The 25330-nt window shown below is 34.7% G+C and overlaps 1 protein-coding gene across 1 annotated transcript in view; it reads left to right on the forward strand.

The window, feature by feature from the left end:
- The first annotated feature begins 34 nt into the window (after positions 1-34).
- The window catches only part of Kin (Kin17 DNA and RNA binding protein), a 28398-nt gene continuing 3102 nt past the window's right edge, over positions 35-25330 (forward strand). Inside the window, exons 1-12 of the mRNA XM_046442362.2 lie at positions 35-221; positions 2571-2665; positions 7630-7673; positions 7758-7880; positions 8780-8961; positions 11049-11097; positions 12047-12107; positions 16841-16970; positions 18823-18873; positions 21797-21865; positions 22644-22743; positions 24218-24318. Of these exons, the coding sequence (XP_046298318.1) occupies positions 108-221; positions 2571-2665; positions 7630-7673; positions 7758-7880; positions 8780-8961; positions 11049-11097; positions 12047-12107; positions 16841-16970; positions 18823-18873; positions 21797-21865; positions 22644-22743; positions 24218-24318 (1119 nt within the window). The 5' untranslated portion in view covers positions 35-107. The remainder of the gene's footprint in view (positions 222-2570; positions 2666-7629; positions 7674-7757; positions 7881-8779; positions 8962-11048; positions 11098-12046; positions 12108-16840; positions 16971-18822; positions 18874-21796; positions 21866-22643; positions 22744-24217; positions 24319-25330) is intronic.

Consider the following 25330-nt stretch of genomic DNA (forward strand, 5'->3'; position numbering starts at 1 on the left):
AACCTATTTCCGACTGTCAGCTTTGCCCCGCCTACTCCTTCCAGCCCAGTTCCGCTTCCGGTTGGACGGATACTGTGCTCCTAAAGGTGGTCGCTGCGGTGGTCACTATGGGGAAGTCAGATTTTCTTACTCCCAAAGCCATCGCCAACCGGATCAAATCCAAAGGACTTCAGAAGCTGCGTTGGTATTGCCAGATGTGCCAGAAGCAGTGCCGGGACGAGGTAAGTGGGCCTGGGATGGCTCCATATTCCCCAGAGGGCCCCACTGAATATCCAGGTTCAAGTTCAGACGCTGATGAGAGCACAGGGCTCGAGTTCCCGGCTGCGAGGCTTTTGGGGTCTGCACTGGGCTCAGTCAGCTAAGTCCAGGAGAGCTGCTCTTCCCTGCAGTCTCCAGACCTAGCGGGGCACCAGTGGTCTTTGACACCTCATTCCTCCCCATTCTGCACCCTCCCCCTCCCCCAAAAGAAATGAAATCCACTGGTTTTGCGGTTCTTGAAGGGGCGTGAATAATGAATGCAGTGCAGGACGTCCGGGCGATAACAGTAATAATAACCATCTCTGACTTGGCTCTCAAACAGGACAATTAGGATTTACACTTCTTTGTGATTCAAAGGAAACAAGGAAAACAAAGCTCTTTCGCACAATTCACCTAACAAGCATTTATTGAACACCTAAATGAACTAGGACCAGATATCAAAATTATGAAGTCAGCACCACTTAATAGCATGTTCTCTTGGACAAGCCACTTATCATTCTCTATACCTGTTTACTCCTCCGTAAAGTGGGAATAATATCTGTTCCTACTTGTAAGATTGTTGTTGAGTTTGAAATAAGTGAATTGTAGGTAAAGTGGCTAAAGAGAATCACAGATTTCTTGAAAAGTCTTGTATATTGTGCTACAGAGCTTATACTTTCCCCCATATTGAGGTGGGTGGTGGGGCTCCACTGAAGAATTGAGAGCAGCTAATGGTGTGGCATTTTTCTCTGGAGATCAGATTGGAAGGGAATGGAAGAACAATGAGGCAACAGGAATAATCTAATCCAGAGCTTCTGTGAGGGATAAGATATTTTAAGTAGGCCTCATAGAATGACATTGATAGAGTTATTTCATTTCCATTTCCTTCTTTCTATGTAAGTGAAGGTGAAATTCTCACACAGAAAACTAGGGACTAGTACAACCAATATCCTTATATCCATACCCAGTGTCTTAGTCTCCTTGGGCTATTATAATAGAATGCAATAGACTGAGTGCTTTAAACAATAGAAATGTGTTTCTCACAGTTCTGGAGGCTGAGAAGTTCAAGATCAGGAGGCTGGAATGGTTGCAGTTCTAGTAAGAGCTGTGTTCCTGTTTAGTAAACAGCAGTCTTCCCTCTGTATCTTTGGGCAGACAGGGCCAGCTCTAGGCTCTTATAAGGGAACTAACACCATCATGGGGCTTTACCCTCACTATCTGATCTAAATTTAAGGCCCCACTTCCTAATGCCATCCTATTGGGGATTAGAGTTTCGATATATAAATTCTGGGGGACTACAAGTATACGTTCTGTAACACACAGATGTAACAAAAGTGTTTTGCCATGTTTTCTTTTTTTGGAAATATTTTAAATTATAAACATCAGGGTATTTTACCTCTAATACTTAAATATGTATCTCAAAATTTCAGTATGATTTTCTGTATAACCACGATATATGTCAATATGTCACTAATGTGACAAAATTAATAAAAATACCCATATATCATCTAATAACACATTTCATATTTTTTCAGTTGTCCTGTAAGTGTTTTCTAAAGCAATTTTTTCAAACTAAGGCCAAAAGTCATGAATAGGATTTGATTATTGGGACTTTTTGTTCTTTTTAATAAACCTTGATTTTTAGAGCAGTCTTAGCTTCACAGGAAAAAGCAACTGGACAGTATAGAGATTGGCCAGTACCTCTCCCTCCCACATGCACAGCTGACCCCAGCATCCTGCAGCAGAGTGGTGCACTTGTTATGATAGATGAACCTGCTTCAACATATTAATACACAAAGACCAGTTTACATTGTGGTTCATTCTTGGTGTTGCATATTTTATGCGTTTTTTTTTTTTTAACCTCCAACAGTCACACCATTCTATGTGATTTTGAGAAGTACATAATGACACATATCCACCAATAAAATATCTTACAAATTAGTTTCTAAAATATTCACCAATAAAATATCTTACAAATTAGTTTCTAAAAATTGTACTGTAGGTTATTAGGATTTTTTAATATGTTTGTTCTAGTTATCCATGGACACAATATCTTTATTTTGTTTATTATTTTTATGTGGCACTGAGGATTGAACCCAGTGCCTCACATATGTGAGGCAAGCACTTTCCCCCCAAACCTCAACCCCAGTCCGCTTATTAGGATTTTTAATTCTCCAAATTTAATTTAAAAACTTTAGGCTGGTGATAAGTTTTTTTTTTTTTATGATTACCACTAAAAAGCAGATTTTTAGAGCTCAATGCAGTATGTCTATTTAGAGTCCATTTCGATGACCTAAATCAGAAGTTCACTACTGCTTTTGCATTTTTTGTAGAATGGCTTCAAGTGTCATTGTATGTCTGAATCTCATCAGAGACAGCTATTACTTGCTTCCGAAAATCCTCAGCAGTTTATGGATTATTTTTCAGAGTAAGTAACTCAAAGACATCCTTACCTCATAAGCTTATTCAGTTGAATACTTAATAGGTGCTTAATATTTTATATATTGGAGGTCTATTATTCCATATATGTTAACATGATAACTGTATTCTCTCTCTGCTCAGCTTTTAATTTTTCTTTTGAAAATTTACCACAGTTTTCTCACAATTATTAGACTTTCCTTCCTTCCATTTTAAACATGAAACTATGAAACTACTTTCATTCTGACACAGTTGTGACTAGAACTGTGATATGCTCCCAGCTTCCTGACCTCAAGACCTTGTCTACTTAGGAGCTGTGGAGGGCAGTGCTTCTGAATGAACTCTTGAGGTTTTCTAGCTTCAGTTTCCTTATCTGTTAAGATGACACTAACAATAGCACCCTCTTCTAAGTATTGTTGACCCTTCACAAGGCTTTTAGGAAAATAAGTGAATTTATATTTCACATGCTCTCAAGAGTACCTGGTACTCAAGATTTGCCGTTAGTTATTATTATTGCTATTAATACTTAGTCTTGCTTCTTTCCATATTTTTGTTTCCAAACTTCCTTTTGACCTGAGAACCCCTTTACATGCTTAAAAATGATTGAAGGCCACATAGAGCTTTTGTTTATGTGGATTTTATGTATCAATAGTTAGAAATTAAAACTGTGAAGACTGGGGCTGTAGTTCAGTTGTAAAGCATTTGCCAAGCTTGTGTGAGGGCCTAGGTTCAAGTCCATGCACTGCAAAAAAGGGGGAAAAAAAGGAGGAGAAGGAAAGAAAGAAAACTTAAAACTGAGAAATTTTAAAATACTATTTTTAGTTCATTTGAAAATAGCAACATACTTAATAAATATTAAATAACATTTTAAAATGAAAAAGTATATTTTCCAAATAAAACACATGAATGTTTTGTTTTTGCAAACAGTGTTGACTTAATAGAAGGCAGTTGGATTCTCACATCTCCTTCTGCATTTAGTCTGTCATGAAATGTTTTGTTTGAAGCACATGAATATCCAGTATTTACATAGATGTATAATTAGAAAGGGAGAAATATTTTAGTAATCTTTTTAGATAATTTTAGATATTCTTCTTAGATACTGCATCAATTAAAATATGTGGCAGTTTCTTTCTTTTTTTTTTTTTTTTTTTTTTTAAAGAGAGAGAAAGAGAGAAATTTTTATTTTTTAGTTTTCGGCGGACACAACATCTTTATTTGTATGTGGTGCTGAGGATAGAACCCGGGCCGCACGCATGCCAGGCGAGCGCTCTACTGCTTGAGCCACATCCCCAGCCCCTGTGGCAGTTTCTTAAAGCTTAGTCATAATGTAGACTCTGAAATTAGATTAGTGAAGTTTTTGTACTGTTAAATTAAAAATTAATTGATTTATCTTTTGTGTGGATCTTATACCTGTGCATGATTTTGTAACATGTTAGACATTTGAAAAGTACCAGTTTATTACATGACACAGATCTTCCAAATCATGGCATATTATATCCTGTAATGTCATCAAATCATATTAACCCATTTGTCCCATTGTCCCAGATGCTGAATACCTATCAAAACTTGAATTGATCAACAAATATACTACTTGTAATAACTTTAAACTCAATAAATATACCACTTGTGATAACTTTCAAATAATTATTGTTTTTATTTTTCAAATAATTTATTATGTTTTGTTCATAGATGAATGATTAGAACATTTGAGAAAAAACATATACACATGTATATATATATATATAGATATAGATATAGATATAGATATACACACACATATGTTCTTGATTCTGATTTCCAACTTATTTTAATACATCTGTGTCAATTGTGTTGAAATATTTGCAGAATTGGAAACTTGGGACTTCTTGGGTTAATATCAACATTGATGGCACCAGAACATCCCTAAGTGTCAGGAAGCATGTCAAGCCCACAGCAGCAGGTACTAATTCATCAAAATTCTACTTGTTGCTTAAAAGGTCAAATTTCATCATTGGCCACAAATACTGTTAGTTGTTTTCCTCCACATGACAGGTTCATTTTGTTTATATTTGAGAAAATGTATTCCAAAGTTCCAATTTGGAATAGTGATATTTTACGTGTCAGTGGTTCTTTCAAGAAAAAATAGTGTCCTGTGAAAAAGTAGTTCACCTCATAGCTCTAAAACCATGTCTGAGAATTGAGATTTAATACATCCAATAAATTTAACTGTTTTCTCCAAGACATTGTAGATGAAACTCTCCCTGGTTTTAACTGTGAGCTCATGATGTGAAGAATACACTGACTGCTAGTGTGGTTTGACATCACTGCCCGCTGCCTGGCTTGAGTGCTAAGCTGCTGGCAGGTTTTTCCTCCATTGCTTTTATAACATAGTCACAAAGGCAAAATTGCTGTTCTGTGAATTACCTAAAACCATCTTGAATATGGCCAGGACACATGCCACACTTTAGGAAACACCCTCCTGGCAAGAGCTGTCTGCACTCGCTGTTCTGCTGCTGCTGTGGCTCACTTGTGCCTCTTGAGTCTCCTGAAGAGTTGCTTGTGCCTTTTTTCATCTTCATCTTTCTCGATCTTTCTTCAGTACTTACAATTCTTCATTAAAACCTTTGTTCTGTGTTCTTTCATGGTTTTCCTACTTCTGCTCCTTTAGTGCTTTTTTTCTTCAGTATCTACTCTTTTCCTTCCCGCTCTGCAAATGCAGGAAAGTTCTCCCAGGTGCCCTTTGACTTTCACACTCAATTGAGTCAACAGTCTCCATGAGTCACCTTATTCTTTTTAACTGTTACTTTTATATTTAGATGTTTCCCAAATCTTGAAGTTCATTCCTAACATCTGTCTCAATTTACAGATTTTTTCCCCCTTGATAACTCTAATTTTTATTTCTGAAGGCTGTCTCAGTCAGAGTCAGGTTTTTGTTGTTGTTGTTGTTGTTGTTTTTGGTGCTGGGGATTGAACCTAAGGCCTTGTACATGCAAGGCAAGCACTCTACCAAGGGAGCTAATCCCCAGCCCCAGAGGCAGCATTTTTAAAGTTGAACTCACTATCCTATTTATCAAACCTGTTTCCTGATCTGTTTTGACCAGTTGCTATTTGCTTAGAGTTCCAAACTGTAAACCTCAAGTCCTGTTGGAATCCCTACTTGTCAATTCTTCTACATAATATCCTTGAATTTTAGTAGTATTTCTCAGCATTTCTCACCTGAATATTTTCGGTGACTTGCTCACTAATCTCCCAACCTTTAGCTCTTGTGTGTGTATGTGTGTAGGGGAGGTTGGTACTAGGGATTGAATGCCACTGAGCTATACTCACAGATCTTTTCAAATTTTATTTTGAGACAAGGTCTCACTAAATTGCCCAGGCTGAGCTCAAACTTACAATACTCTTGCTTCAGCCTCCCAAGTAGCTGGAATTACAGACATGTACTACCTCACCCAGCTATCCAACCTTCAACTTTGGCCTCTCCTGTACATGTTTTATACCAGTAGTTCTCAGACCACTGTGTGTATCAGAGTCAGCTGGTGGGCTTAACAGAATGGCACACCCAACTTCTGATTAAGTAGATCTGGAATGGGCTAGAGATTTTGCATTTTTATCTAGTTCTCAGGTGATGGTGATGGTAATGCTGCTGGTTTGGGGAGCCCCATTTGAGAATTTTTGTTCTCTACTATTCACCACAATTATCTTTGTAGATCTTAACAACTTACTTTCCAAACTAAATTATTTAGTACTTTTCTAATGCCTGCATAAAACTTTATCTATTTAGCATGATATTCAAGGTACTTAAAAAAATGAGTCCAAACTCTACTAATTTTCTTAAAATTAATTTTAACCTTATTATTATTATTCCCCTCCCCTTATTCTATTCTACTTCCAGTCTCATCCTCATTTTTCTCTATCTTAAACTTTACCCAAAGTAGCTTAAGTGTCATCTCTCAAGCATGTGATGTTTTTATAGCGCTCTGCTAGTTGGAAATGACCTCCTTTTTACCTATGAAAGTCCATTTATACATTTATATTTCACTGTCCATATTAAAATCACCTCTGGGCATCTCCTTCAGTTCTTTTAATTTTTTTTTTTTTAATAAAATTTAACTGAGGGCACTCAACCATGGAGCCACATCCCCAGCCCTATTTTCATTTTATATAGAGGCAGAGTCTCACTGAGTTGCTTAGCACCTGGCCATTGCTGAGCCTGGCTTTGAACTCTTCATCCTCTGCCTCAGCCTCCCAAGCCTTTGGGATTATATGCGGGCGTGGCACCCTGCCCTTATTAAAAATATTTCATTACATTTATTTTTTTAGTTTAATTTTGGTTATGATTGTTATACTAAATTGTAAACTCCTTAAAGATCAAAATAAAAGGCAGCAGAATACAACAGACACTAGTATGGCAATATGTAAATCAATGGATGTGTAACTGATGTGATTCTGCAATCTGTATACGGGGTAAAAATGGGAGTTCATAACCCACTTGAATCAAAGTGTGAAATATGATATATCAAGAACTATGTAATGTTTTGAACAACCAACAATAAAAATTTTTAAAAAAAATATCAAAATTTGTATTTTGTTCACTTGTGTTTTTCTAGCACTTAATACAGTGTACCTACTTAAATGGAACCTGCTAAGTGCCAATTTCATCTGGAATAAAGGCATTTTTGTTATCATAAGTAAAATGGGGATATAATACCACATTTAGTAGCACTAGAAGACTTTGTAAAGGACCCTCTCCAAAGATATGTGGTAACTTTTCCTATGGTCGCTTTACCAAAACAACATTTCAACTCCAAACTGACATTTAACTTTGATCCTTGAAAGCTCTATCTTTTGGAGTTCCTTCCTTGTGAAAGATTCTAACAGATAATCACATAGATGTTTCATATGAACATTAAAAGTGTATGATTGCTTAAATGTCAGGAAGATAATACTGTATATTTATAGAAAGTACCTTAATATTTTCCTTTCTTTCTTAACCAGGGAATTCCGAAATGACTTTCTAGAACTTCTCAGAAGACGCTTTGGTAAACATCTTAAGTGTTACGTAAATAATAGCTTTATAATCTTATAAACTTCTCAGGATCAACAGTGTTATCTTTTGTTCTCAGGCACTAAGAGAGTCCACAACAACATTGTCTACAATGAATACATCAGCCACCGAGAGCACATCCATATGAACGCCACTCAGTGGGAAACACTGACTGATTTTACCAAGTGGCTGGGCAGAGAAGGTGAGAAGAAGAGGTTATTTACATTGTTATTATGACATCACTGACCAGAGAGAAAGAATTGTCATTTTCTCTCCAAATTCATGGAAAAAAGGATGTATGAGGCAATTTGAAAACTGGAGGAGAGGAGTATACTATTCTAGGATAAGTTTTGTTTATTATATTGAATACTAACATCTAGAATAGTCCATTTGACTATTGCTAAGATTTGTCACTGAAGGTGATTTTTTTAATTTGCTTTTCTTTTTTTGGTGAGTGGGGGTAGTGGGGCCTGAACCCAGGGGTGCTTAAACACTGAGCTCCATCTCCAACCCTCCCCCCCTTTTTATTTTTTAATTTTGAGAGAGGGTTTAGCTAAGTTGCTTAGGTTCTCACTAAGTTGCTGAGGTTGGTCTTGAATTTGTGATCCTCCTGCCTCAGCCTCGAGAGTCGCTGGGATTACAGGTGTGCATTACTGCACCCGACTAATTTGCTTTTTTTTTTTTTTTTTTTAGGAAGGAAAGAGAAAAAGATTTAATAGCATTAAATTGCTTATTCAGTGTGTTACTTTATTTTAACAGAGAATCATATATTGTTGGATATTAGATACTTAGATATCGCTGAATAATTTTTATGCAAAATAACACTTTATTTATATGTTTCCCTTGTTTACATATTTTGCTTCATTGTAACTATATAAAAATCAGAATAGTTTTTTTCTGTTTAAAGAGATTACAGATTCCACTTATATCTGAATTTCATTAAGTGGAAATATGAAAAATTCATATGCTTCACGAATTTCTGTATTTTAATGTGTATGATTGTATTTGAATGATTGAGTAAATATGCAGAGATGAAACACATTTATATTTACATTTTGCTTGATTACATGCAAATTTATGGTGTTGTTTGTTTTTTTTAAGGCTTGTGCAAAGTGGATGAGACACCAAAAGGCTGGTATATTCAGTATATAGATAGAGACCCCGAAACTATCCGCCGCCAACTGGAACTAGAGAAAAAGAAGAAGCAAGACCTCGATGATGAGGAAAAAACTGCCAAATTTATTGAAGAACAAGTGAGAAGAGGTCTAGAAGGAAAAGAACAGGTGAGCAACAGTATCATCCAGAGAGGCGATGTAAAAAATCTAAAAACATAAAATGGCTTTTTTTCTCAAACAGCAAATTGAGATTTTTAGATGGTGTTTCTTAGGGGAGAAAGAAAGAGCACAGGCTTTGGAGTTGAGCGAAATCTCAGTTTATTCCTTGCTAACTTCATGATCTTGAATAATCATAGAATCTGTAAACCTCAGTCTCCTTATATCTAAAATTGAAATAGTACCTAATGGGAAGACAATAGATCATTTCAGCTAATTGTAACTGTGTGATTAATGCACTGCTGGAGATAAACACAGCATGAGAATGGACTTTGATTCCATTCCCGAGAGGGCAAAGAAAATTTGAAGGTGGATACAAACCCTGAGGTGAGGGGTTTCAAAGAATCAGTGGGGAAAGCCAGTGAATGGGCAAGGAAGGTTAAGGGAAGGGGTCCAGGTGTTAGGATCACTAGATCAAGGTACTTACTTCAACAAATATTTGTGGCTGCCTCCTGTGTGACTTTTTAAATTCAAACATTCTTTTATACATTTCCTTCATGTTCTTTCTATTAGTGTTTCATTCTTTTTAATGAATTTTTAAAATTATACATAAGAGCACAAAATTTTACATATTAATGGGTGCCATGTGATGTTTTAATATGTGGGTATATTGTATAATAGGGTTAAACATATGTCCTTAAATTATTATTATTATTTAATAAGATATATTAGCCCATTTTATGATCATAACACTATTATTCTGCTGAGGAACATTTGACATATTTTAAGTTTCAGGCTATTTTGAAGAGTAGCTCAGTGGTTAAGTGTGAGCATTACCTGAAAAGTAATGCAGGAACTTGCAGGCCATAGAACTTAAGACATCGATAAGGACCAATATTATGGATCAGCATTTTTTTTTTTTTTTTTTTTTGTACTGGGAATTTAATCCAGGGACACTTAACCACCGAGCTATATCCCAAGCCCTTTTTTATTTTGTGACAGGGTCTCATTAAGTTGCTTAGGGCCTTCCTAAATTGCTGAAGCTGGCTTTGAACTTGCAGTACTCCTGCCTTAGCCTTACAAGCCTCTGGGATTACATGCATGTGCCACTGTGCTCAGCTTCTTTATTTTTAAATTTCTTTTATTAAAATTTAAACCTCAGTTTGCAGTAGAAAAAATAAAATTTCATATTGTGAAAATTAATAAGAATCACATCTTCTGATCCAGAGGAAAGTGAGAAAAATAGTTTAGTTTTTAGAATAATATTGTTGTTTGTTAGCATTTTGGTTTAATACTGCTAAAACCTTCAAGTTATTTGTTCTTTTCAGATACAAATAGTATTTTATCTTAAAAGGCAGGAGAAATTCTACTGATCAGCCCATCCTCATTATATAAGGAAGCCCATCCTCATTTTATAGGGAAGATTTTAAAAATGTTCTTTTGCCTCACTATGTGAAAGCTTATGTGAGCACTATCTGATTAAAGAATATTTTAGCTAGATCTCAAAAACATCTTCTTTTTATTAGTAAAATCGATAATTAATATTTATGGCACTTAACAGTGGCAAGCACTGTGCTGTTTTTTTCTCCATATTATCCTATTTAACACTTCTAATAACTTCTAATAACATGCATTCTCTGTCTTAAAGATAGAAGAGCTGAGGCTTAGGAAATGTGATGAGACTGACAAGAGATTACAAAGCTGAAAGGTTACAGAGGTGGATTTGATATGCAGTTTTGTTTGTTTAATGTAAGGCTCTTAATCATTATATTAAGCTACCCCACAATATAGAAAGGTTTTGCTTTTCAAAGTAAGTAATCCTCTAGCTAATGTTCCTAAAGTTTATTGCCTCACATTTCTGTTGTATTCTGTATAGATTATTATAGAAATAAAAATGTAGGTAAACCTCTGTAATTTGGTATAGAAAAATACTTTTTTAGAATTATAATCTTAGAGTTTTGTCTTTGAGCTGTCTTGTACCATAGGTAGCAAGTCATAGTGTAAGCTATTGAATATTTATAGTAAATGCACTCTAAATTATTTCTCTCTCTCTCTCTCTCTCTCTCTCTCTCTCTCTCTCTCTCTCTTTCTCTCTCAAGGAGGTCCCTGTTTTTACAGAATTAAGCAGAGAAAATGATGAAGAGAAAGGTAATTTTAACTTTTCTTTCCTCTTTGTTAAGCATGAATTCTTTTGTACTAACTTTGCTAAAAGTAACATGTCTTGGGCTGGGGTTGTAGCTCAGTGGTAGAGCACCTCACACACATGAGGCCCTGGGTTGAATCCCCAGTACCACATAAAAATAAACAAATAAAAATAAAGATATTTTGTCCATCTACAGCTAAAAAAACATTTTTAAAAAAGTAACATGTCAGTGAACAAGACATTTGATTTGTCAGGATTTGCTTTGTTCTTGTCTATAAAATGAAAAGGTTATATGCTATGAATTGGATAGGATGCCTTCAGTCAACAGTAACAAAATTGAATAAAATAAGCTTAAACAATAAGGAGATATCTTTCCATGATAAGAATCTCAGCGGTGATGATTCTGCATGCCATACGAACACACAAAGTAGCTGCCAGCATTCTAGTCATCACATCCAGACCCAGCATTTTCCAAAGGATGATAGAGAACATCTCTTCTGGAGTTCCCTTAGGAGTAAGGAAACTTCCTAGAAGCCCACCAGTGAACTTCCTTTTGAATATTGCTGGCCAGAATTAAAAGTAGTCGAGAGGGAATTGTACTGACTGGTTTAGACCACCAGAATTTACCCCAGAGCTGCAGATAGCATTCTATCCCTAGAACCATGGCCAAGAAATATGACACTCAAAAGTTGGAGTGCTATGAGCAAGTGTTGGGGGATGGAATGTCACAGCAGCCAGCGTCAGTTGCCACAGCAACATGGCATGTAAGGTCCTTTCCATCTCTACAAGCATCATTTAGGACATTTTCTGGAGAGGAGCATTTTAGCCTCATTTATTAGCATGTTCATGATTTTTTATGTGAATGCCTGTGGAATCTTATCTGAGAACTTGTATTATAATTTTCTGAACTCTACATACATATGTATATGAAATAACTTTTTTTTTTTCTTCTAGTCACATTTAACCTGAATAAAGGAGCATGTAGCTCAGCAGGAGCAACGTCTTCCAAATCAGGGTGAGCTACAGTTACAGATCTGATACACTTTAGAATTTTCATGAAATGTCATGTCGGTTACTACATTTTCAAGTATTGTGAATCATTTTTTTCTCATTGCAGTTTTCATTTTGGTTTGTTTTTATTGTTTTTCAGCAGTTGTTCTTTTCTCATTTCCCTGTGATAAGATGATTCTTTTGTTTGAGGAAAGGCTCATTTCATTTTATTTTTGAATGTGATGGGGTCTTGCTGTGTTATTCACTCTGGTTTTCAGTTCAAGTGGTCTTGCTGCCTCAGCCTCCTGAGTGTCTGGAACTAAATGCCTGTGCCACTGTGCTGGACTAGGAAATGCTCATTTGGACAAAATGCTTCGATAGATAGATTTGTGGTTCTCTGTGAATCCTTCTCCATTCTATGGCTCCTTCTGCTTTACTGTTATACTGTATATTTTCCTACCCATTTCCCACAGTTTAAATGTAGACTGAGATGTACATTTTCTGTTTTACCTGCTATATTGTGATTTTCTGAAAATAGAGACTAAGTTCTCAGTCTGTCTCCTTATTGCCCAGTGCAGTATAAGTTCCTAAAGAATAATGATATTTGGGAATAGAATAGTGGTAGGGTAATGGGCATACATGTGCCATAGTAAACTGTAAGAGTATTCAAGGAGCTTGAAGCAGGGGGAAGTTGTTAAAGGCAACAATGAGGCAGATTGTGTAAAATATATTGAAAATTGTGATTATAAAATATATTGAAATCTGTGATTGTATGGATTAATAGCAAAGGTGGCACCAATCCAAGGTTTTCTAATCACTGGGCAGAGTTCCTTGTAGGAGTATTTTTTTTGTTTAAGTTTGCAACATCCTTTGTGCAAGATCATGATTCTAGAAGAGTTTTTTTGTGATAATTATTGTCAGGAACCCTTTATAACCTCCAAGATTGATTGATTGATTGGTGAGGATTGACACATTGCCTCCATTTTGATTTTGATAACTTTCCACTTCCCATTTCCTTTTATTATTTGTTATTCTGAGGTGTTGATGAATGTTATGATTGTTCAACTGGCAGTGAAACCCATCACTCTTGTTAGTTTCCCTGTGGCTGTTGGAACAAACAGGGAGACTTGAAACATCAGAAATGTGACCATCTTTGGAGGTCAGAATTCTGGCATCAGCATCACTGTGCTGAAATCAGTGTTTAGAGGACTCTGCTCCCTCCAGAGGCTCTAGAGAAAAACGTAGTCCTTGCCTCTTCTAGTTTGTGGTGGCTGCCAGCCTTCCTTGGTTTGTGGTTGCACCCTTCTAGTCTTCAAGACCAAATATCTTCACACTTCTCTTTTTTTGTTCTTAAAATCACTTTTTCCTTTACAGATTATGCTTCCCTGTGTCTGTCTCTTAAAATAACAGGGGTGATTATACTTTAGGCCCACTCTGGTGGAATAATCTCTACATCACAAGATGTTTTACTTCATCTGATTTGCAAATATCCTTTTTTCTAAATAGGATAACATTTATAGATTCCAGAGACAGGGACCTGATATCTTTGGATGTCTATCAGCACCTTAATGTCAAGCCTTAATATTAGGAAAAATGTTTTATTTAATTAAGTTCTGTAAATTGTTTGAATTATCTATATGAATATGTATATAGAGTTGCAGAAAATACAATTAAAAGAACTCACCTAAACTTTTTTTCTCTGAAATTGTGCTTTGTGTTTATATGGGCAGGAATTTGTTTTTCTGCTGGTTTAAAACTGTTATATGTAAGACCTAGAATGAGCCAGGCATGGTGGTGCATGCCTGTTTCTCTGGAAAGAAAAAAAAATACACACATAACACAGAATTAATCATTTTAACCTTTACTGTGTTTGTGTGTGTGTGTGTGTGTGTGTGTGTGTGTGTGTGTGAGAGAGAGAGAGAGAGAGAGAGAGAGAGAGAGAGAGGATTGAACCCAGTGTGCCTTTCCATGGAGTTATGTCCCCAGGCCTCTTTACCTTGATACAGGTTCTCACTAAGTTGCTTAGGTCCTGCCTCCTTTACTGTGATCCTGTTTCCTCAACCTCCCTCGTTACTGGGATTATAGGTATGCGTCACCACACCCAGTTCATTTTAACCATTTTTAAGTATGCAGTTCAATTATATTAAACAAATCCACACTTTTATACAACAATCACCACCATTTATCTCCAGAACTTTTGCATCATCCCAAATGAAGCCCATTAAACAATTCCCAAATCTACCTTTCTGTAGCCTCTGGTACCACCATTCCATTTTTCTTCTGTATGAATTTGACTGCTCTAGGTAACTCATATAAGTAGAATTATGCAATATTTTTTCTTTTGCATATGATTATTTCACTTAGCATTGTGTCTTCAGAGTTTGTCCATATTGTAGCCAAGGTCAGAATTTCATTCCTTTTTAAGGCTTATATCTTGTTATAAGGATATTCTACATTTTGCTTATCTGTTTATCCCATGATGAGCATTTGAATTATTTCCAACTTATGGCTATTATACATAATACTACTATGAACACTGGTGTATACAGACCTGTTTTGAGCTCCTGCTTTCAGTTGTTTAACATATAGGCACCTTAAGTGAAATTGCTGGATCATATGGTCATTTAGTTTTAGGTTTTTTTGTTTTGTTTTATTTTGTTTTGTTTTTGAGGCATTGCCCTATTGTTTTCCTACAACAGCCACAATATTTTAAATTTCTACCAGCAGTTTCTCCACATCCTTGCTAACACTTGTTATTTTCTGTTTTTGTTTTGGCCATCCTCATGAGTGTGAAGTGGTATTTTGTGGTAGTTTTGATTTGTATTTCCTGAATGATTAGTGACACTGAGCATCTTTTCATGTGCTTATTTGCCACGTGTGTATATTTGGGAAAAAGTCTATTCAAGTTTTTTTCCTATTTTTTTATTAAAAATAAAAGTTTTTTAAAATATACCTGACAACCTTAAATAAAATAAAGTTTCCTAGCTGAGATCAAAATACTGAAGTAATTTCTCGATGCATCTGGAGAATTCACTATTGAGGAATTGTAGAAGGGGGGGGGGGTAAGAAGGCAGAAAAATTCAGCAAATGTATTTTCAAAAACCAGAGAAAACTCTTTAGAAAACAATAGACTAACAAGCTTTTCTGACTGATTACAATAGGAAATAGGTGGTTGGTGAATGTTGAAGGAGAAAGTTGTTACTACCAGAGCCAAAAATAGCTATTTATTCCCAATTTTCTCTTTGCTAGGTTTCTTAGTTTCTATTTTATAGATTTTGTAGTTGATTATATTCAGATTGTAGTTGATTATAATCAGAATGAAGCCTAAATTCATTCTGGTTGGATTCATACTCAAGGTACATTTAAATCTAAAGAATGTTTGAAGTTACAGGTTAAGTAATTTCTCTTTATATGGACATGATCTTTTCAGAACTAATGCACATTATGTACAGCTGTCACAGACCTGGATATCAGAATTTTAAAATATGTTCACTGGATTGAATTACAAGACAAACCCAGTAAGTGAAATTTTACACAGGCAAATGTAAGCCTTACAGTTAAATAAGGAGAAAACAGTTTCTATAACTACAGTGAAGGACTCTTACACTGTAATTTTCTTGAAAAGATGTAGGCATTTTAGTTGACTTCAAGCTGAATATGAGTCCTTAAAGTGTTCTGGCTTTCTAATAATTTTAATGTGGTTTTTAAAAGCATTTTTTAAAAAGCCCAAATAAAGGAAAGTAATAATTCTCTTGTATTCTCTGTCAACCGCACTTTTTCCCTTTTTTGTTTCCATGGTAGCTTTGTGTATTTATGACACATTAAATGATGAGATTGGTAAGATTCATTTAGTTAGCAAATATTATTTAAGTATTTTTTATGGAAGTTACAAGGTAGTTCTGCTACTTTACAGCAGGAAAAATGTAGTATAAGAGAGGCATCATAGAATACAACTGATTATATATAATGCAGGGTAGAGTGTGATTTGCTCCATTAAGTGCTAGGGCAGGTGAGAAAGCTGGAAGATCCAAGAACTCCCATGAAGAATTTTAGAGATTATTGTAGGTATAAAATGAGGCATGTGCAAATTTTCAGTGACATGAAGCACAGTGCATGGCCCAAGTTGCTAGCAAATTGATCAGAATGACTGACGTGCACATAAGAAGTCAAAGGATAGTTACTGAAGTGGTATTCTTTTGATAAGTGAATATTGGCAGTCAAGAATTTAAAATGTAGACTTAAACACTTAGGCAATCAGGAGTAGTAAAAACTGTTTAAGTGATATGTTGAAATCTTGGCCTTAAAAAAACCTTGCTTTCAACAGTAATGTGCTAGACTTATGCTGATTGTGTAAAAACATCTCATTTAATCTTTACAGTAGAGCTAGGAGTTGAGTCCTATTATTATCCCCATGTGTAGATGTGGATCTGAACCTTAAATTATTGAATTTTAAACTTCCTAAGAGAAGTACCCTCAAACCCTGATCTGCCCACCACTGAGGCCTGTACTGGCTCCAGTTTGCTCTACGGATTGTAGTAGCTCTAACTGAAAGGGCACCAAGATAGCAGGGGGAACTAAGACAGGACAGCGTAAATGTTATGATGCCTACAGTCCTGCACAAGATGCACACAGGCTCTTCATTGTTTTGACTGATCTCTAAATTAACCGTGTAACATTTATTCTGTATTGTTGATCTTACACAAAGAAAGCATTTTTTGGTATATCGTTTTTATGAACAAGCATGGTTCTTCTCTTCAGTTCTTTAGGACCAAGTGCACTCAAGACACTAGGGAGTACAGCTTCAGTGAAACGAAAAGAATCTTCCCAGAGCTCAGCTCAATCTAAAGAAAAGAAGAAGAAGAAATCTGCACTTGATGAAATCATGGAGGTACACTTTATGAATTATTTTGGATGCTATAGCAATCAGAAGGAAGATGTAATTCAAGCCTAAGGAAAGTTAAATAATGTCACCATTTATTAGAATAATATAAAATTAGAAAAACTTTCTATTCAAGGTTAGGGCAAAGAATCCCAGTTGCCATTCATCTGAACAGAGGTGGAACCCCGTCTACCATGCTTATTTTCTTGCCTCAAATGCAGTCTTTGAAATCCTGCATGCAGTGACCCCAGTAGAGTTCAGTTACAGGAGCTTTAGTAGTAATCAAAACTGGGATCCTTTATGGATGTTCTGCCTCCTCCAACTTGTACTCTCCTGTTGCCTCTGGCTTCCATGTTTTGCCTTCTCGCTAATAGGAGAAAGCTGTGATATGTTTGTCATGCTTGATTTAACATGAGGGCTAAATTTATATGATGAATCATTTAAATCATAAATTTATATGATGAATCATGATCTTGAGAAATTTGCAGTAGGTTCTTAATATATTCCTAAATATTCCTTCTTCCTTTTTCACTCGTGACCTTATCTTATCAATGAATTTATAAAATAAATGGATAAGGGGAAGAGAAAGAATGGGAGAAAAGAATAATAGATACAAGAAGCTTCACTTTTTTCTCTTTAATATTATTTACTGTAGTCTTCTCATCTTTCATTTGCAAATGAAGAGGAGATAACTGTTTAGTTCTCTGCTACTAGCTCTCACACAGTAAAGGGCAATCTAAAAAGCTTAAATTATAATATGAACATACCATGAAATGTTATTCTACCATTTAGTAAATATTGAGTTGCCTTTATGTGCTGGACATTGTACAAAGTTCTGGGTCTGAATAATAGGGACAGAAATATGTCCTTATTTGTCATGGGACTTTCATTGTAGTAAAGGAGCCATTCAATAAAGAAACAGACCTATAAATACTGAGTGACTGAGTGCCGAGGAGGAATGAGGGTGAGGAGTGGGGAGAACACTTGTGAAAGTTTCCTAAGGCAACAGAGATCTCAGCTCACGTGGCTAGAGCATAGCAAGAGCATGGTGGTACATTTTAGATTAGAGAAGTAGGAGCGACACTGCAGAGGTCACACATACCATTGACAAGGAATTTTTTAATTTAGTTTAATTTAAAAGAAAATGGAAAGCCAGATCTACTTGTTTTAAATATGATACATACTAAATTTAGAGTGTTCTTTGTTCATATTTGATAATTGAAGATTTAAAATGAGGTTTAGAATCAACCAAAGAATTACAATTTTGGATCCCTTTGGAAGTTGGTCCTTAGGGTTAACTTTAAGCCACTGAGAAAGAAAAAGATGTACTGTATAGACATAAAGATCACATGTCACCTTTTTCATTTTGGTTGCTTTTTCTTTTATTTACATCTCTCTTGATGGTACTTTTCTTTCATTCATGAGTTTTATTATCACTCACACCAGAAGCCTCCTTTTTGCTGTTAGACTGCCTCCCTAACCATACTGTACAAGTTTGGTCTACGCGTTGTTTTTGCCACATGACCAAACCACCTGTTCCAGTTCATGACAGTCATTGGACTACACCTGGAGAGGGTACTATAGTGCTTGCTGGAGGATGACCTTGTAGTATTGACTAAGTAGGGGTTGTTACTGAGTTTCTGAGTCACTTCACTTGCTTTATCACAAATCCAAGGTTTTTTAAAATTAAAAACTAGTTAGAAATAATGTTTATTTGTATTTATCAGAGTTTGCATATTGTATCATTGGTCTTTGGTGCAATGTGGATTTTATGGTGATATTTTGCTAACTAGAATGGTATTTTGAAATAAATTGATGATTTTAAAGAGATAATTTTATGGATGTCTTGTGTGTTCTGTAGATTGAAGAGGAAAAGAAAAGAACAGCCCGAACAGATTACTGGCTACAGCCTGTAAGTATCAACTGAAGCTTCCTAACTTCCATGTTTAAATTTAGTAGAATTGTAAATATGGAAGAATTGGTTTTCAATTTATATCTTATGAAAATACCCATTTAGGTACTTTGTAGAAAAAAAGCAAATTTTAATTTTATAAACTCAAGGAAGGTTTATATTTAATTGCTTACTGGTTATTGCTTATTATTTTTAAATAATAATTTAAAGTGATTTAAATATTTAAAAAGTTTCTTCTTATTTATTGATGCTTTATTTTGGACTTACTGAGATGTAGAATTTTCCTAAAAGTTTCAGAGTTCCATAATTATTCTTTTAGAAACTGGTTTAACCAATAATAGGGTATGACTTAGATTAATTTCTGATTTGAGAAAGTATTCTTGAAAGTTGAGTTCAGAATTCTAATTCAAGTCTTCATAGTCAATCTTTCTCACTGGCATGGAAATTACTTAAGTTCTGTTTTGTTTTTGTTTTTTGTTGTTTTGGGTACTGAGGATTGAACGTAGGGGTACTTTACCACTGAGCTCCATCTCCAACCCTCCCCAGCTTTTTTTTCATTTTGAGACAGTATCTCATTAAATTGTTTAGGACCTCACTAAGTTGCTGAGGCTGGCTTTGAACTTCCTGCGTCCGCTTCCCAAGTCGCTGGGATTACAGGTGTGTGTCACCACACCCAACAGGACTGTATTTTTTAGATTTAGAAATGTTTTGAACAGATCTATATAAGCTAAGGGTAAAAAAAGTACAATAATATAATGAATTGTCTTCAGATCACTAGAATATGAACCCATGAAGGTCTTTAAGAAATTTAACTTGGAAATATTATAGCTAAATCAGAAAAGATGTTTTGGCATTAATTGGCTTCATGTAGAAAGCCTTAGTAGAAGAGAGGCTTAAGAATAAGACAATTCAAGTTTTCTCTTAAACATGTCTTTCTACTATTAAATATTCTCCTCCTAAAGTCCTAACAAAATTTTGTGAATATAATTCTTAGCATGGCTTTATGAAGTGTTTATGACCATCTATTTGTTACATTAACTTAAAGTAGCAAATGTAACATCACTGCAGCAAATATAGCAAGCAGACAGTTTAATTTTCATTATCAGCTTTTGAACAGCTCATCCAAATCACAAAAGAAGAATGATAAAGCAATAAACTCAGAATTCATTAATATGAAATGAGCTTGGATTTCTTTCCCATTTGAGATGAGATACTTAAAACAATGATACTTTTTAGCTAGAGCTGATCTGAATAATGCTGTTTGTATCAAAAAGTTCAAAGCAGGCCAATGTGGTGGTGCCTGCCTGTAATCCAGCAACTTGAGAAGCTGAGGCAGGAAAATCACAAGTTCAAGGCCAGCCTGGGCAATTTAGCAAGATCCTGACTCAGAATAAATAAAAAGAGCTGAGGGTGTAGCTCAATACTTGCCTAGCAGGTGCAAGGCCTTAGGTTCTATCCCACTACTGACAAAAAGAAGAGAAAAAAAAGAGAGAGAGAGACAGACAGAGAAAGACAAAATGCTCATAGCAACCTAATGAGAAAAGAACATTGTGAAAGTTTCATGCATAATCTCAATGGCTCAGTTCCTTTCAATTCCTGGTAAGACTTTTGCAATCTGAGTTTTTATCATCAGGGAATACCAACAATATAATATCCTCACTTTCACTGTTTTGATTGGAAAGAAAAGCAATCTATGAAAGACAGAACTAATAGAATTTGAGATTTACAAATGAAAGTCCTAGATGTCAAGAAACCTTCACTGTGGAGATCAGTGATTTTGTATATAATTTTTTCCTCTTGGTAACCAAGTTGGACAAAAAAGAGGAAGAAGGAATAAAAGATTACTAATGAAATATTCAGCCAATGCTGGGAAGGATTATAACTCACTAATTTCTTTTTTAGCAAAGCTCACTAATTTCTTTTTTTTTTTTTTAAATAACCCAAGTTATTTTTTTAAATAACCCAGCTACATCAATGTTCATAGCAGCACAATTCACAATAGCTAGACTGTGGAACCAACCCAGATGCCCTTCAACAGATGAATGGATTAAAAAAATGTGGCATTTATACACAATGGAATATTACTCAGCATTAAAAAATAACAAAATCATGGCATTTGCAGGGAAATGGATGGCACTAGAGCAGATTATGCTAAGCGAAGTTAGCCAATCCCTAAAAAACAAATGTCAAATGTCTTCTCTGATATAAGGGAGGTGACTCAAAACAGAGCAGGAAGGAAGAGCATGAAAAGAAGATTACCACGAAACAAGGAAAAGAGGAGGGAGGGAGAAGGGGAATTGCATGGAAGACGGAAGGAGACCCTCATGGGTTCACAAAATACATATACGATGGTGTGAGGGGGAAGGGAAGGGAAAAAAAGAGAGAAAGAGAGAGAGATAAGTGTTACAGTAGAATGGGTAGAGAATAGTGATGGGAGGGGGGGATAGGGAAGGCAGCAGAATACAACTGACATTAGGATTGCTGTATGTATACACATGGATGTATAACCAGTGTGATCTTGCAATCTGGAAAAATGAGAATTCATATGCTATTTGAATCAAATGTATGATATGTCAAGATCATTGTATTGACTTGGGCAACTAATAAAAAATTAAAAATTGTATGGTAAAAAAATATAGAAAATATAATTCCTTTTTGTTTTTGTTGTTTTTATTTTATTTTTTTAGTTGTAGATAGACACAATACCTCTATTTATTTATTTATTTATCTATCTATCTATCTATTTATTTATTTATCTATGTATCTATTTATTTATTTATTTATTTTTATGTGGTGTTGAGGATTGAACCCAGAGCCTTACATGTGCTAGGTGAGCGCTCTACCGCTGAGCCACAGCCCCAGCCCCTAGAAAAGATAATTTCTATCTTTTCCTTTATCTTCATTTTTTGTTGTTATTTTCCAGGAAATCATTGTGAAAATTATAACCAAAAAACTTGGAGAGAAGTATCACAAGAAAAAGGGTATCGTTAAGGTAAGAATATGAAGTTATGCATGGAAATTGTGAAAAAAGCTACTGGTTACCCAGTGAAGCTATTTTGGTATTTCTTGAAAATTAAATCTTTGTAGCAGAAGTATTATTGTGTCTAAGATTCCAATTATTCCATAATATGAAATCTGAATTCATAATAGTTGGCAAAATACTTCTTTTCCAACCATAGTTTATATTTAACCTTGGTCTGTTTTCTTACTGGAGCAAATAGTATTTAAGGAATCCCATCACTACTGCTTAAAAATCTCAGTTGTGCATGCCTTGCCCATTAATCAGTGAAACGTTTTCTTTTTGTTAATGATGGACAGTATAATTATGCCCCAGAGGTCTCACGAGGACTTTCCTTGTGTATTGCCTAGGAGACTAGCTGCTCTAGGGTTTTGAAATTCCAGTCCTTTTCTGCCTTTCCTAAATATAGTTTCATTCTAACACTCAGCCTTGTGCATGTGTAAATTGCTTTTTTTCTGTAGTCTAAGCTAGGCAAGTGGCCCTTCCTGCTAGATTTCTCAGTCTTATTCGAAGATTAGTAGTCTCGTATTCTTTCCAGGTGAAAACCTTAGCTAAGCTTTGAATTGAGTTCTATATTGAGAACCATTAACAGAAAAATTATGTGTGTGGGATCTAGAAAATGATGTTACTTATAATAGGAGTTACTTGTATCATTCAATTGGAATTTCATTTCTTTTTATTTTATTTATATTAGTTCTTTTCACTTAGTATTCACATATTCTATGATAAAGGTGTTCGTTTTACATGACAGGAAGTAATTGACAAATATACAGCTGTTGTAAAGATGATTGATTCTGGAGACAAGCTGAAACTTGACCAGACTCATTTAGAGACAGTAATTCCAGCACCAGGTAAACCTTTTTCAGACCACTTATATATATTCCATCAAAATAAGTGATTCCATTCTTAAAAACCTTGTTTTTTTTGGCATTGCTTGATGGTTACAGATGTGTTTCATTTTCAGAAATATTAACTGCCAATATTACTGATCCCCATTTGGCTTCAGGTGTCACAATACTTGACTAGTCCTTTGATAAAGATATTTTGTGGCATGAATGAATTTTCCCTTTCTGGAAAACTTTTTTTTTCCTTCTGAAACAAAACATGACATATATCAATAAAATTAATCATATTAGGCTTTTATTATTAACATATTTGTTTAGCTCTCTGAAATAGTCAAGTAAAAGTCTGTTTTACTTATTGCTTTTTTTTCCCTTACCTATCTTTGTCTTTTGGATCCTTATTCATATCTAACTATAAACACCAATGGGGTTAGATTGTCTCTGACTCAAAATCTTCTTGAACATATCACTGAGGGTACATTGATTATGTTGGTCTTGGGAACTTCCACGTATCATACTCTGTATTTTTCTCCCTCAAATGAAACTTTTCTTATAGATTGGCTTTATTAATGTATAATTGATGAACAATAAATTGCACATTTATCAAAAATATAAGTGGTTTTAACATGAGTACTGCTGTGAAACCATCACTAAAATCAAGACAATGAACACTTCCCTTCATTTTCCTTTCTAATCCTCCCCACTTGATCCCCTACTTTTGCTTCCTCTGTCTTCCTAAGCAACTGCAGACCTGCTTTCTGTCATTGAAGATTGGTTCATATTTTTACAGAATTTTATATAAATGAAATCATACTGCTGTCTTAGTTTTGTGGTTGTTCAATTTAGGTTATTTTGACGTTGTTGTTGGGTCTCACTTCTTTCAGTTAACATAATTATTTTGGATTCATACATGTTGAATCTATAGTCCGTTTATTTGTATTGTTGAGAAATATATCAGTATGTAGATATACCAGAATTTATCCAAACATCTGTGGATGGACATATGGGTTGTTTAAAATTTTTTACAGATACAGATAAAACTGTGAACATTCATGTACAAATCCTTGTGTGGATGTATGATTTCTTTTCGGTAAATGCTTCAAACGGTTGTCACATAGTAGACATAAGTTTAAATTTTTATAAAACTGCCAAACCATCTTATGAATTTTAAAAAAAGACAATGTAAATAAATTTTCTTATACTTCTGGACTCTGAACATTTTCTGTACCCTATACACCTTGCGATCTAAAATTAAAACATATCCCTTTAAGAAAAATTGAAAACAATGAGGGGTTTTATAACGTTAGAGTAATCAAAATATTTATAAACTTTAGAACACCACATAGTTCTTAACATGATTAAGAACTTTCAAGAGAAGTTTTTTGTTTTTTATTATATTCATTGTAAAACATTTTGTTGTAACAAGGTAGGAAAAAAGTGGACAGTTTCTTTGCATTAAGTTTTATATGCATTTCTATTATAGGGAAAAGAATTCTGGTTTTAAATGGAGGGTACAGAGGAAATGAAGGTACCCTAGAATCCATCAACGAGAAAACGTTCTCAGCTACAATAGTCATTGAAACTGTAAGTTGTTTGCAAATAGATAAAAATTTGAAAATGCTGTAAAAATGTATCTTAATTCTTTTTAATTGAATTGAACTTTGTTTTAATTTTAGAGAATATGGTTTTTTGTTTGCCTTCCTTCCTATATAGAAATCTGTAAGCTTATTTTTTTCTAGTGACTTTGTCCTTCGTGAAGCATTTTATTTTCTAGTTATAAAAGAAATGTGTACTCATTATATAAAATCTGAAAAATACAATTTAAGTAATTCTAAAAATATGCCCATAATTCCAAAGATAAAACCCCCATTAATATTTCATTCTGTTCCTTTTTAGCCTTTGCATTTTATAAAATTATATACAAGATGGACAATTTTATATCCTGACTTTTTTTCCCACACATCTAATGAAATATAATAGTAAAATGAATTGGAAAAATGTAATCATAGTTGATGGAAAAGGAGCCACAGGTATCAATAAATTTTCAAAATGTCCCCCTTCTTTATTAAGGAACTTAAGGTAGCAGAAATCAACCCAGTTATTTCAAGAACTCTGACATATAAATAAAATTATTTGTTGACTTTAAACTATAAGTCTACTGACAGGTCTTTGGGTGAGATCTGAGATTTCTTAAAATTAACATTTTTCTTAGAACTCTAAACTACTGCCATATCTTTATCTAAACAAAAGAACTTTCATCTCCAGTACAGTAGGTTTTAGTTTGGGGATGGGGTGATAGATCCCTTGGAGAATCTGATGAAAGCTTGGGTTCTTTTTTCAAAAAATTGTACCTAATTGCCAAATTTTATGTTTTCTCTTTGGGAAATCATAGGCTCCCTAAACCCATGGACCTGTGAGAGAATATTTGTCTCAGAAAGACTTTCTGGAAAAACCACTTAGATCCTTATTTAAGAGAACTCACACTTTAGTAAATTAAGAAAAAAAAAAGTGTCATGACAATACTAAAGTAGAAACTACCATTTACTAACATAAATATAAGGGAATAAAAGTAAAAAAGGGACTCTTACCTGGCATT

Source organism: Marmota monax, unplaced genomic scaffold (genome assembly GCF_021218885.2).
Source record: "Marmota monax isolate L192 unplaced genomic scaffold, Marmota_monax_Labrador192_F-V1.1 WCK01_AAM20220418_F8-fsc00072, whole genome shotgun sequence".
Classification (NCBI taxonomy): domain Eukaryota; kingdom Metazoa; phylum Chordata; class Mammalia; order Rodentia; family Sciuridae; genus Marmota; species Marmota monax.